Below are 15,231 nucleotides of genomic sequence, written 5' to 3'. Positions count from 1 at the left end.
ACTGACTTGGCAACAAAGGGTTTGTTTGTTTTGGTTTTATCCTGGATATCCATTAAAATGTAATATTTTGGCAAACTAAACAGAAAAGATTGAAGTTGTTGAGGATTTGATTTTAGTTGTGTCCACAATCAATGCCCATGGAAGCAGCAGTCAAGAAATTGAAGGACATATTGAATTGGCCAAATGTGCTCCAAAAGATCTCTTTAAAGCGTTGAAAAAAAAGATGTCACTTTGCTGACTAAGGTATGCTTGACTCAAGCCAAGGTATTTTCAATCACCTCATATACATGTGAAAGCTGGGCAATGAATAAGGAAGACCAAAGAAGAATTGATGTATTTGAATTATGGACTGCACAAGAATATTGAATATACCATGGACTACCAGAAGAACAAACAAAAGCTGTCTTGAATGAAGTAGAGTATGAATGTTCCTTAGAAGGTAGGATAGCCAGACTCTGTCTCACATACTTTTGACATGTTATCAGGAAGGACTAGTCCCTAGAGAAGAACATTATGCTTGGTAAGGTAGGGGGTCTGTGAAAGACTAAGACCTATACCAAGATGGATTGACACAATGGCTGTAACAATGGGCTCAAACATAGCAATGATTGTAAGGATGGCGCAGGATTGGTAATGTTTTGTTCTGTTGTACACAGGAAGACCAAATGAGTTGTGGCACCACATCAAGGATATTATACATGAAGAAAGCAAGAGGTCATTAGAAAGACAGGAAAGAGAAAAAAGACCAAAATGGAAGTCAGAAGATACTCTGAAACTTGCTCTTGAAAGGAGAGTAGCTAAAACCAATGGAAGAAATGATGAAATAGAAGGGCTGAACCAAAGATTTCAAAAAGTAACTCAAGAAGACCAAGAAAATATTTTAATGAGATGTACAAAGACTTGGAGTTAGAAAACCAAAATGGAAGAACACGCTCTGCATTTCTCAAGCTAAAAAATTCAAGCCTTGATTCTAATATTGTACGATTCTATGGTCAAAATATTGAATGACCCAAGGAGCATCAAAAGCAAATGGAAGGAATACACAGTCACTGTACCAATCATTTGGATGTTCAATCATTTCAGTAGGTAGCATATAAGAAAGAACCAATGGTACTGAAAGAAGAAGGCCAAGCGGCACTGAAGGCATTGATGAAGAACAAGGCTCCAGGAACTGAAGGAATACCAGTTGAGATGGTATAGCAAATAAATGCAGCTCTGAAAGTGCTCACTCGTCTATGCCAAGAAGTTTGGATGACAGCTACCTGGCCAACTGACTGGAAGAGATCCACATTATTACTCATTCCAAAGAAAGATGATCCAATAGAATGCGGAAATTATTGAACAACATCACTAATATCACACACAAGAAAAATTTTGCTGAAGATCATTTAAAAATGGTTGTAGGGGCACACTGACAGGAATAGACAGAAATTCAGAAGAGGTTGTGAAATAAGGGATATAATTGCCCGTGTCGGAAGGATCTTGGATGAAAGAAAATACCAGAAAGATGTTTGCCTGTATTTTATTGACTATATAAAGGCATTAGGCTTTGTAGATCATAACAAATTATGGATAATGTATTAGGAATTTCAGGACACTTAACTGGGCTCAATGAGGAACCGCTACCTATGCCAAGAGGTAGTCATTCGAAATTTACAAGGTCATACTGCATGGTTTGAAATCAAGAAACGTATGAGTCAGGGTTGCATCCTTTCACCATACTTATTCAACCTGTGTGTTGAGTAGATAATCTAAGAAGCGGGACTATATAAAGAAGAATGTGGCATCAGGATTTGTGGATGACTCATTAACAACCTGTGATATACCCCTGACACAACCTTGCTTGCTTGGAAGTGAGGAGGGCTTGAAACCCTTACTTAATAAGATCAAAGACCACAGTCCTCAGTGTAGACTACACCTCACCATAAAGAAAACAAAAATCCCACAACTGGACCAATACACAACATTGTGATAAATGGAGAGAAGACTCATACTGTCAAGGATTTCATTTTACTTGGATTCACAATCAATGGCCATGGAAGCAGCAGTCAGTAAACCAAAGTATTGCACTGGCAAATCTGCTGCAAAAGACCTCTTTAAAAGTGTTAAAAAGCAAAGATATCACTTTGAAGGGCTACGATGTGCTTGACCCAGCCATGATATTTTCAATCACCTCATATGCATGTGAAAGCTGGTCAATGAATAAGGAAGACTGAAGAAGAATTGATGCCTTTGATTTATGGTGTTGGAGCAGAATACTGAATATACCCTGGATTTCCACAAGAATGAAGAAGTCTGTCTCGCAAGAAGTACAGTTAGTGTGCTCCTTGAAAGCCAGGATGGCGAGAGTGAGCAGAGAGTTGGGACCTCATACCACCAAGAGAGCAGCACCTGGAGCAGAGCAGGTCCTTTGTATCTGGTTTTCCTGTGTGGAGAAGCTCCTAGACCAACGGAAGATTGATAACAAGGACCTTCCTCCAGAATTGACAGGGAGAGAAAACATTCCCCTGAAGATGATGCCCTGAACTCAGACTTCTAGCCTACTAGACTGTGAGAGAGAATAAGCTTCTCTTTGTTGAAGTCATCTACTTGTATTTCTGTCATAGCAGCACTAGATAACTAAGACACAGAGCTTCGAAGGCCTGTGAGGCACTGGATTTTCAAAATAGAGTCAAGGATATTTCTATAAATGATAAAAAAGGAAAAAATTCAATTGAAATTTCCTGTTAGAAATGGTATTCATAGACCTAAAAATCCCAGAGCAATAGTTGCCAGATTTCTGGACTAAGCTATAGTAATATTCTCTCCTTTGGGTACAAAACTTGGCTGACTTAATATTTTTTTATGCAGATTCCCCATGGTAGTTCTCTTTTGCCCCACAGATTCCTCAGAATGGCCAAATCAATGACTTTTGGCTCAACACATGGGTGAATTTATTTTGGCATCTGATAAACAATTCAATTTTCAAATAGTCATGAATTTGAAAATCCTAGGTAAGATCTTTTCCAGTAGAAAAGACATCTGACTTTGGGAGGGACAGGGATAGAAAAGCCAGAATCCTGACACTGAGGAGCAGTCTAGAGTCCAGCCCTCAATTTTTCCTCCCTCTTTAGAAAAAAAAAACAAATTTTTTTTTTTCTTTAGAGGCTGAGTTTTTTTTTTTTCCAGAATATCATTCTCTTTCATTCTTTGTGGGTTAATGTTTAGTGGGCCTTGTCTTGATAACTAGGAAAATTATGATACTCATAGTTCTCGTTTCTTCCTTCCAATAAAATTTTAACTTTTTTTACTTTAAACTGTATTTGTAAAGGACTTTTGGCTCACTGACTTTTACCAAACCTTTCTTTTCCTTATTGCTATACATTAGAGCATTAGCTTTTCTTTATTCCATTACATATTTTTTAAATAATATATTTTTGCAGGATATAAACCAAAACCAAACCTATTTCCATTGAGTCAATTCCAAATCATAGGGACCTTATAGGATATAAGTAAATACAATAAGTTATTTCAATATGACATTGCAATTTTTAACATAATAAATTTTCATATCAAATAATGAAATATTTTGAGTAATTAATTTTGTTTTATTATAAAATTATTTACCTATACTTGTTAAATGTTGTGCCATTTTCATGATCTAAACATTGGGTGTTTAAATAAAAATAAATTTTCTTTAGGTTTTCCTTGAGATAATCTTGGTAATTATGTGTGCAATCCTGCAGAAGCAATGCCATGCCCTATAGCAATCATAGACCCTGTAATCATATGAAACAGGATTTGAACTCTGTTTCCAACACTTTACCCACCTATGAGACAAAGAATTAACAATCATCCCAAGTATTTTTGGAAGATTATCCATTATAATATAAATATTATGTACATACTTATATTTATATATTTACACAGAGGCCTGGTGGTGCAGTGGTAAAGAATTTGGCTGCTAACCAAAAGGTCAACAGTTCTAATCTATCAGCCACTCCTTGAAAACCCTACAAGGCAGTTCTACCCTGTCCTGTAGGGTTGCTATGCATCGAAATAACTCAATGACAATGGGTACGGTATGTATTTACACACACACATATAGATGTAAATACATATAATTGATAAGGTTATAAATATAGTTTGCCTAAATTATCTCTTTGTAAATTAAATAACAGTTTTTAATCCTTGTCATATCTAAACATAAATCAAATATAGCCAGTTAAATCTTGATTCAAAATTCTTTAAAAATATTTTGCATAAAACCTAGTGTTTTATGCAAAATCAAGCGTGCATAACAAATGAAGTTTTTGCCTTTATGGTAGATTTTAGATAAACCATATAAACAGCAAATTTTAGTGAGATTGGTGTTATAGAAGAAAACGCTTAGGTCAAAACAGCAGGTAGGACAGAAATTTCTCCAGACTTGGTGTGTGTGTTTGTGTGGTGGGTGATGAAGAAACAAAACAGCCGTAGGTGTAACATTTAAACTGAGACCTAAATGAAGAATAGAAGTAAATTGAAGAATGAGGGGGAAAGTATTTTTTACATTAAAAAAAAAAATTTTTTTTAAACCCATAGCAACAGTATGGGACAGAGTAGAACAGCCCCAAATTCAAAATCCTGGAAATACCAAGAGTGTCATGAAAGGATGGCTATAGGTCTGTAAACCAGAAAGATGGAAGATATCTTATCCATAAGAAATTTTATTAAGTAGTTGTTTGAGTTCTTTTCTCTGAGGAAAATTAATGGACTTTTTGTGTTCTTCTAATCTATAAGCCATTTATTTCATTGACAAAAATTAAGTATAACTTTCATGTGGACTTTCTTTTCTAATTATCTTTTTCTTATTGTTGTCAGGTGCCGTGGAGTTGATTGCAACTCTAGGGATTGCATGTGACACAGTAGAACTGCTCCATAGGATGTTTTTTAGGAGGTAAACTTTAAGAGGTCTGTAGTCTTTTCACAAATTGTCAGGCCTTTCTTCTGTGGAGCCACTAGGTGGGTTTGAACCACCAGTCTTTCAGTTAACAGCTGAGTGCTTAACCATTGTGCCACCAGGGCACCTATTAATTTTGTTATCAACTGCTATTGAGGCGATTCTGACTCCTATTGAACCCATAGGGTTTCCACGGCTGTAAATCTTTATGGGGGCAGGCTGCTACATCTTTCTCCCTCAGACCCACTGGTGGTTTCAAACTACCAACGTTTGGTTAGCAGTCAAGCGCTTTAAACCAATTGCCTGAGACAGCCATGTATATTGTTGGTTTGGTTTCCCTGATTTCTTTTAAATGGTAAGTTTCCATGATGTACAAATAATTACTGCTTAATTTAGTTACATTTTGAGTTTGGGCATTGTATTTCCTCCCTAGGACTGCCTTAACAAAGTACCATAAAATTGGATGGTTTAAAACAACAGAAATTTTCAAATAGTTTGTCACTGTTCTGGGTTGTGGGAGTATAATTCCAATGCCCTCCTCCATTTTCCTTCTGCATCTTTCTGGCTCCTTGTCTTATAAGAATGTGGCCATATTGCATTAGGGCCCACCCTGCTCCAGCAGGACCTCGTGTTAACCCAACTAATTACATCTGCTAAGGCCTTATTTCCAAATAAGGTCACATTTACTGGTACCAGGGATTGGGGCTTGAACATATGTTTCTGGAGACTCAAACCTGTAACAGATATTTATACTCTATTTGAGCAATTCGATATTTTTTCCAATCTTAATAACTTTATTTTCTCAACTGTAATCATCATTTTGACATTATGCTTTTACTTTCATGGCTTTTTTGGAAAAGCTTTTACTTACCTTATTTAAGATATTTTCTGTATGATCTATGAATTTTTTAATTTTAAAATTTCAGTATTTTATGTTTATATGTATATGTGTATGAACACTTAAATTCTGCTTCTATTCAAAACACATACATTTATTTGGACATACATTTATTTTTGTTATATTTATTTTTACAGTATATACTGTTACTTTTTAGTGGAAGTGGCATGCTTTTAAAATTTTAGTTATACAGAATTATTAAGGAGCTGACGAAATTCAGGGATATTATCAATTTTTAGTCTCTGCTTGGAACAAGGCCTACCAACAACTAGACATTCAAAAGTTTTAATCAATTATTAAAAATTTCGGCAATTTTAGATTAGAAGAGGTAATAAACATTTTAAATAAAGTATTTTCCTGGGAGTACAAGAAAATTCAAGGTAAGCTATTTTCCTATTTGGTTTGCATTTTTTATATTTTGTTTCATTTTCAATTTTTGTTTGCTAGATTGGAAATAAAATCAGGCTTACATTTACTAAAAAAAAAATTATCATGTCTTCTGATTAGGGATATTATCCTGAAAGGCTTTGTGAGAAGCAAAAAGGAGGGCACTTATGTGGTGCTGGGTGTTTCTCCTGGGTGTAATAAGTGTTTGGGAAGGTTACCGTGAATAGAATAAGAAGAGACAAACAGATTTGGAATGCCATTGTTTATTCTTAGCTTGATATTTTATTCCTAGCTTGATAATTTATTCCTGGACTTGACTATCCTCTTACTTCTTTGTAACAAATGCAATTCTTTTTTTTTTTTTTATTATTAACTTTTATTAAGATTCAAGTGAACGTTTACAAATCCAATCAGTCTGTCACATATAAGTGTACATGCATCTTACTCCGTACTCCCACTTGCTCTCCCCCTATTGAGTCAACCCTTTCAGTCTCTCCTTTCGTGACAATTTTGCCAGCTTCCCTCTCTCTCTATCCTGCCATCCCCCCTCCAGACAGGAGATGCCAACACAATCTCAAGTGTCCACCTGATATAATTAGCTCACTGTTCATCAGCATCTCTCTCCCACCCACTGACCAGTCCCTTTCATGTCTGATGAGTTGTCTTTGGGGATGGTTCCTGTCCTGTGCCGACAGAATGTCTGGGGACCATGGCCGCCGGGATTCCTCCAGTCTCGGTCAGACCATTAAGTCTGGTCCTTTTATGAGAATTTAGGGTCTGCATCCCACTGATCTCCAGCTCCCTCAGGGGTTCTCTGTTGTGCTCCCTGACAGGGCAGTCATCGATTGTGGCCGGGCACCAACTAGTTCTTCTGGTCTCAGGATGATGTAGGTCTCTGGTTCATGTGGTCCTTTCTGTCTCTTGGGCTCTTGGTTGTCATGTGACCTTGGTGTTCTTCATTCTCCTTTGATCCAGGTGGGTTGAGACCAATTGATGCATCTTAGATGGCCGCTTGTTAGCATTTAAGACCCCAGACGCCACCTTTCAAAGTGGGATGCAGAATGTTTTCATAATAGAATTATTTTGCCAATTGACTTAGAAGTCCCCTCAAACCATGTTCCCCAGACCCCCGCCCTTGCTCCCACTGACCTTTGAAGCATTCATTTTATCCCGGAAGCTTCTTTGCTTTTGGTCCAGTCCAATTGAGCTGACCTTCCATGTATTGAGTGTTGTATTTCCTTTCACCTAAAGCAGTTCTTATCTACTGATTAATCAATAAAAAAAACCCTCTCCCTCCCTCCCTCCCTCTCCCCTTCGTAACCACAAAAGTATGTGTTCTTCTTAGGTTTACTATTACTCAAGATCTTATAATAGTGGTCTTATACAATATTTGTCCTTTTGCCTCTGACTCATTTCGCTCAGCATAATGCCTTCCAGGTTCCTCCATGTTATGAAATGTTTCACAGATTCGTCACTGTTCTTTATCAATGCTTAGTATTCCATTGTGTTAATATACCACAATTTATTTAGCCATTCATCCGTTGATGGACATCTTGGTTGCTTCCAGCTTTTTGCTATTGTAAACAGAGCTGCAATAAACATGGGTGTGCATATATGTGTTGGTGTGAAGGCTCTTGTATCTCTAGGGTATATTCCGAGGGGTGGGATTTCTGGGTTGTATGGTAGTTCTATTTCTAACTGTTCAAGATAACACCAGATAGATTTCCAAAGTGGTTGTACCATTTTACATTCCCACCAGCAGTATATGAGAGTTCCAATCTCTCTGCAGCCTCTCCAACATTTATTATTTTGTCCTTTTTGGTTTAATGAGTGAGATGGAATCTCATCATAGTTTTAATTTGCATTTCTCTAATGGCTAATGATCGAGAGCATTTACTCATGTATCTGTTAGCTGCCTGAATATCTTCTTTAGTGAAGTGTGTGTTCACATCCTTTGCCCACTTCTTGATTGGGTTGTTTGTCTTTTTGTGGTTGAGTTTTGACAGAATCATATAGATTTTAGAGATCAGGCGCTGGTCGGAGATGTCATAGCTGAAAATTCTTTCCCAGTCTGTAGGTGGTCTTTTTACACTTTTGGTGAAGTCTTTAGATGAGCATAGGTGTTTGATTTTTAGGAGCTCTCAGTTATCGGGTTTCTTTTCGTCATTTTTGGTAATATTTTGCATTCTGTTTATGCCTTGTATTAGGGCTCGTAACGTTGTCCCTATTTTTTCTTCCATGATCTTTATCATTTTAGTCTTTATGTTTAGGTCTTTGATCCACTTGGAGTTAGTTTTTGTGCATGGTGTGAGGTATGGGTCCTGTTTCATTTTTTTGCAAATGGATATCCAGTTCTGCCAGCACCATTTGTTAAAAAGACTATCTTTTCCCCAATTAACTGACACTGGTCCTTTGTCAAATATCAGCTGCTCATACGTGGATGGATTTATATCTGGATTCTCAATTCTGTTCCATTGGTCTATGTGCCTGTTGTTGTACCAGTACCAGGCTGTTTTGACTACTGTGGCTGTATAATAGGTTCTGAAATCAGGTAGAGTGAGGCCTCCCACTTTCTTCTTCTTTTTCAGTAATGCTTTGCTTATCCGGGGCTTCTTTCCTTTCCATATGAAATTGGTGATTTGTTTCTCTATCCCCTTAAAATATGACATTGGAATTTGGATCGGAAGTGCGTTATATGTATAGATGGCTTTTGGTAGAATAGACATTTTTACTATGTTAAGTCTTCCTATCCATGAGCAAGGTAAGTTTTTCTACTTAAGTAGGTCCTTTTGAATTTCTTGTAGTAGAGGTTTGTAGTTTTCTTTGTATAGGTCTTTTACATCCTTGGTAAGATTTATTCCTAAGTATTTTATCTTCTTGGGGGCTACTGTGAATGGTATTGATTTGGTTATTTCCTCTTCGGTGTTCTTTTTGTTGATGTAGAGGAATCCAAGTGATTTTTGTATGTTTATTTTATAACCTGAGACTCTGCCAAACTCTTCTATTAGTTTCAGTAGTTTTCTGGAGGATTCCTTAGGGTTTTCTGTATATAAGATCATGTCATCTGCAAATGGTGATAACTTTACTTCCTCCTTGCCAATCCGGATACCTTTTATTTCTTTGTCTAGCCTAACTGCCCTGGCTAGGACTTCAAGCATGATGTTGAATAAGAGCGGTGATAAACGGCATCCTTGACTGGTTCCCGTTCTCAAGGGAAATGCTTTCAGGTTCTCTCCATTTAGAGTGATATTGGCTGTTGGCTTTGCATAGATGCCCTTTATTATGTTGAGGAATTTTCCTTCGATTCCTATTTTGGTAAGAGTTTTTATCATAAATGGGTGTTGGACTTTGTCAAATGCCTTTTCTGCATCAATTGATAAGATCATGTGGTTTTTGTCTTTTGTTTTATTTATGTGATGGATTACATTAATAGTTTTTCTGATATTAAACCAGCCTTGCATACCTGGTGTAAATCCCACTTGATCATGGTGGATTATTTTTTTGATGTGTTGTTGGATTCTATTGGCTAGAATTTTGTTGAGGACTTTTGCATCTATGTTCATGAGGGATATCGATCTATAATTTTCTTTTTTTGTAATGTCTTTTACCTGGTTTTGGTATCAGGGAGATGGTGGCTTCATAGAATGAGTTGGATAGTATTCCGTCCTTTTCTATGCTTTGAAATACCTTCAGTAGTAGTGGGGTTAACTCTTCTCTGAAAGTGTGGTAGAACTCTGCAGTGAAGCCGTCTGGGCCAGGGCTTTTTTTTGTTGGGAGTTTTTGGATTACCATTTCAATCTCTTTTTTTGTTATGGGTCTATTTAGTTGTTCCACTTCTGAATGTGTTAGTTTAGGTAGGTAGGGTTTTTCCAGGAATTCATCCATTTCTTCTAGGTTTTCGAATTTGTTAGAGTACAATTTTTCATAGTAATCTGAAATGATTCTTTTAATTTCATTTGGTTCTGTTGTGATGTGGTCCTTCTCGTTTCTTATTCGGGTTATTTGTTTCCTTTCCTGTATTTCTTTAGTCAGTCTAGCCAATGGTTTATTAATTTTGTTAATTTTTTCAAAGAACCAGCTTTTGGCTTTGTTAATTCTTTCAACTGTTTTTCTGTTCTCTAATTCATTTAGTTCAGCTCTAATTTTTATTATTTGTTTTCTTCTGGTGCCAGATGGATTCTTTTGTTGCTCACTTTCTATTTGTTCAAGTTGTAGGGACAGTTCTCTGATTTTGGCTCTTTCTTCTTTTTGTATGTGTGCATTTATCGATATAAATTGGCCTCTGAGCACTGCTTTTGCTGTGTCCCAGAGGTTTTGATAGGAAGTATTTTCATTCTCGTTGCATTCTGTGAATTTCCTTATTCCCTCCTTGATGTCTTCTATAACCCAGTCTTTTTTCAGGAGGGTATTGTTCATTTTCCAAGTATTTGATTTCTTTTCCCTAGTTTTTCTGTTATTGATTTCTAGTTTTATTGCCTTGTGGTCTGAGAAGATGCTTTGTAATATTTCGATGTTTTGGACTCTGCAAAGGTTTGTTTTATGACCTAATATGTGTTCTATTCTAGAGAATGTTCCATGTGCACTAGAAAAAAAAGTATACTTTGGAGCAGTTGGGTGGAGAGTTCTGTATAAGTCAATGAGGTCAAGTTGGTTGATTGTTGTAAGTACGTCTTCCGTGTCTCTATTGAGTTTGTTACTGGATGTCTTGTCCTTCTCTGAAAGTGGTGTGTTGAAGTCTCCTACTATAATTGTGGAGGTGTCTATCTCACTTTTCAATTCCGTTCAAATTTGATTTGTGTATCTTGCAGCCCTGTCATTGGGTGCATAAATATTTAATATGGTTATGCCCTCCTGATCAATTGTCCCTTTATCATTATATAGTGTCCTTCTTTATCCTTTGTGGTGGATTTAAGTCTAAAGTCTATTTTGTCAGAAATTAATATTGCTACTCCTCTTCTTTTTTGCTTATTGTTTGCTTGATATATTTTTTTCCATCCTTTGAGTTTTAGTTTGTTTGTGTCTCTAAGTCTAAGGTGTGTCTCTGGTAGGCAGCATAGAGATGGATCGTGTTTCTTTATCCAGTCCGTAACTCTCTGTCTCTTTATTGGTGCATTTAGTCCATTTACATTCAGTGTAATTATAGATAAATAAGTTTTTAGTGCTGTCATTTTGATGCCTTTTCATGTGTGTTGTTGACAATTTCATTTTTCCACATAGTTTTTTGTGCTGAGACATTTTTCTTAGTAAATTGTGAGATCCTCATTTTCATAGTGTTTGACTTTACGTTTGTTGAGTCGTTACGTTTTTCTTGGCTTTTATCTTGAATTATGGAGTTGTTATACCTTTTTGTGGTTACCTTATTATTTACCCCTATTTTTCTAAGTAAAACCTAACTTGTATTGTTCTATATCGCCTTGTATCACTCTTCATCTGGCAGTTCAACGCCTCCTGTATTTAGTCCCTCTTTTTGATTATTGTGATCTTTTACCTATTGACTTCCATGATTCCCTGTTATGTGTATTTTTTTTTTTTTTAATTAATCTTAATTTGTTTTTGTGATTTCCCTATTTGAGTTGATATCAGGATGTTCTGTTTTGTGATCTTGTGTTGTGCTGGTATCTGATATTATTGGTTTTCTGACCAAGCAATATCCTTTAGTATTTCTTGTAGCTTTGGTTTGGTTTTTGCAAATTCTCTAAACTTGTGTTTATCTGTAAATATCTTAATTTCGCCTTCATATTTCAGAGAGAGTTTTGCTGGATATATGATCCTTGGTTGGCAGTTTTTCTCCTTCAGTGCTCTGTATACGTCGTCCCATTCCCTTCTTGCCTCCATGGTTTCTGCTGAGTAGTCTGAACTTATTCGTATTGATTCTCCCTTGAAGGATACCTTTCTTTTCTCCCTGGCTTTTTTTAAAATTTTCTGTTTATCTTTGGTTTGGCGAGTTTGATGATAATATGTCTTGGTGTTTTTCTTTTTAGATCAATCTTAAATGGGGTTCAATGAGCATCTTGGATAGATATCCTTTTGTCTTTCATGATGTCAGGGAAGTTTTCTGTCAGCAGATATTCAACTATTTTCTCTGTGTTTTCTGTCCCGCCTCTCTGTTCTGGGACTCCAATCACCCGCAAGTTATCCTTCTTGATAGAGTCCCACATGATTCTTAGGGTTTCTTCATTTTTTTTAATTCTTTTATCTGATTTTTTTTCAGCTATGTTGGTGTTGATTCCCTGGTCCTCCCGATGTCCCAGTCTGCATTCTAATTGCTCGAGTCTGCTCCTCTGACTTCCTATTGCATTGTCTAATTCTGTAATTTTATTGTTAATCTTTTGGATTTCTACATGCTGTCTCTCTATGGATTCTTGCAACTTATTAATTTTTCCACTATGTTCTTGAATAATCTTTTTGAGTTCTTCAACAGTTTTATCAGTGTGTTCCTTGACTTCTGCAGTTTGCCTTATTTCGTTTGTGATGTCTTGAAGCATTCTGTAAATTAGTTTTTTATATTCTGTATCTGATAATTCCAGGATTGTATCTTCATTTGGGAAAGATTTTGATTCTTTTGTTTGGGGGGTTGGAGAAGCTGTCATGGTCTGCTGCTTTATGTGGTTTGATATGGACTGCTGTCTCCGAGCCATCACTGGGAAACTAGTTTTTCCAGAAAATCCGCTAAAAAAAAAAAATGCAGTCAGATCCCTATCAGAGTTCTCCCTCTGGCTCAGGCTATTCGGATGTTAATGAAGCTGCCTGGGGAGGGTGGGGGAGGGATCAGAGAGATAGGAGAGTAGCACCTCAGAATATAGCCAGAGTTGCTTGTCTTGCTTGGAATGACTATTATACCTGAGATTCCTGAGGGGCGCGTCGCCTATGTGTGCTGGCTGTGTGGAGAGTGCCCCCGGGGGGTCTGGCCCGCTGGAGTCACGGTCAGATCCTCCGCTGCCAGCCCCACGCCCAACGTTAAGGTTCCCCTGCTGGGACGGTGCACTCTCGACTCCAAAATCCGTCCCTGCCTCCCGGGGACTTCTCGTCCCGCCAGCCGCGTTGCCGTGCCGCCCCCGAAAACCGACTGGGCCCCCTCCCAGGGTTAGTTCAGTTGAGTGGAGCAGCTCCCCATGCTTGTGCCATAACCGCATGTCCCGGCTGAGACGCTGCTCTGCCCGCTCCAAGACCAGTCGCTGCCTCCCGGGGACTTCTCCCACCGGCTGCGTCGCCACACCACCCTCATGAACTGGCTGGGCCCCCTCCTGGAGTGAGTTTGGGGGCTAGGGCTGGGCCCCTTGTTTGTGCCGTCTGCTCCCCTGGGCTCTGCCCCAAATCGGGCGCCAAAGGTTATCTGACTAGTACACTGGCTTCAGGCTCTGAAAACAATCGCTGTTTCCCCATATTTGTTCGTTCTCCGTCTCTAAATCTGTGTTTGTTGTTCAGGGTTCGCAGATTGTTATGTATGTGATTGATTCACTTGTTTTTCCGAGTCTTTGTTGCAAGAGGGATCCAAGGTAGTGTCTACCTAGTCCGCCATCTTGGCCCCGCCTCCAAATGCAATTCTTTTGAAGGAATCACTGAAGGCTTGTCTCACTTGTTTTTTTCTCAGAGTGTAAATGATTGGGTTCAACATGGGAACAATGGATGTCATTAGCACTGTCACACCTTTGTTAATAGCCACTGATTGCTTCACTGAAGGATTGACATAGATAAAGATACAGCTGCCATAGGTGATGGAAACCACAATCATGTGGGAAGAACAGGTAGAAAAGGCCCTTTTTCTTTGCTGGGCAGAGGGGAACCTTAGAATGGTCTTCACAATGTATATGTAGGACAGAACAACACATATAAGCGTCAGAATGAAAGTGAGCACAGCATAGACAATAACTAATTGCTCTATGAACCATGTGTCTGAGCAGGAAATCTTCAGGATAGGAGACGCATCAAAATAAAAATAATCAATGAGATTTGAGTCACAGAATTTCAAGGTTTTGAAAAAAGTAAGTGGTGGGAATACGATCAATAAACCAGCCATCCAACAGCAGAGGACAAGTGTCTTGCAGATTCTGGTGCTCATGATGGTCACGTAATTCAGTGGTTTGCAGATGGCCACGTAGCGGGCATAGGACATGATAGTGAGAAGAAAAAATTCTGTCACTCCAAAGACATTAGTGAAAAATAGTTGAATCGCACAAATATGATAAGTAATTGATCTGTCATCTGTTGCTATGTTGTACAAATATCTAGGAATACAAGCAGATGTGAATGAAATTTCTAAAAAGACGTTTTGTAGGAAAAAGTACGTGGGTGTTTTGAAGTGGGAGTCCATTAAAATGAGGGATATGATGGTCAGATTTCCAGTTATACTCAACATATAAGCAAGAAATAGAAAAATAAAAATTGGAATCTGAAGTTTTGGGTCATCTGTCAGTCCCAGCAGGATAAAGGTTGTTATTGTGTGGTTTTTCATAACTGACTTCTAAATTTTATCCAATATTCATGTTAAGTTTAGAGATATTTTAATTGAATAGGATGCTATCAAAGTCAGAGAGTGATAAACGATGACTACAAGGGATGACACATTTGTCAATTTGTTGTATTGTGGTGGCTAGGGGGGTGCTACATGCTTGTGGTTGCTAATTCATATGTAGTACCTTCTATTTATTGGTAATTAATATTGTCAATACTCTGATGGGCTTGGCTTCTCAATTGTGTAGTTGATTTTACTTTTTTGTATTTCTGTGATAGATTTTTAAAAATATTTAAAAAAATCAATTTACCATTCTAACAATCCTTTTATTTCATATTTTAATCAACACTTAGGATTGGAGTTTCCCACATGATTAGATTTGGTGCACAGTACAGTGTGATTCAACAAAATTACACTTTTTTTTTTTTTTTTTACATATAAGTATTATTCTCGATTTTAAGGTGAATATTTAAACCTAATCATTTGTTTCATGTCATTCCTTTAAGACTCGGTGTTTGATAAAATGTGAGTGTGTAACAAAGAATTTGGTGTCCTTACATAGCCTTTGTTAAT

At 37.5% G+C, this 15,231-nt stretch overlaps 1 protein-coding gene across 1 annotated transcript in view; it reads right to left on the bottom strand.

The window, feature by feature from the left end:
• Positions 1-14,658, bottom strand: part of LOC126076388 (olfactory receptor 6C2-like) — a 37,809-nt gene extending 23,151 nt beyond the window's left edge. The window contains exon 1 of the mRNA XM_049884921.1: positions 13,723-14,658. Within this exon, the coding sequence (XP_049740878.1) occupies positions 13,723-14,658 (936 nt within the window). The remainder of the gene's footprint in view (positions 1-13,722) is intronic.
• Positions 14,659-15,231: the final 573 nt, after the last annotated feature.

Source organism: Elephas maximus, chromosome 4 (assembly GCF_024166365.1).
Source record: "Elephas maximus indicus isolate mEleMax1 chromosome 4, mEleMax1 primary haplotype, whole genome shotgun sequence".
In the NCBI taxonomy this organism is placed as follows: domain Eukaryota; kingdom Metazoa; phylum Chordata; class Mammalia; order Proboscidea; family Elephantidae; genus Elephas; species Elephas maximus.
Note: the sequence above shows the minus strand (reverse complement) of the source record. Positions and strands in the feature narration are given on the sequence as shown.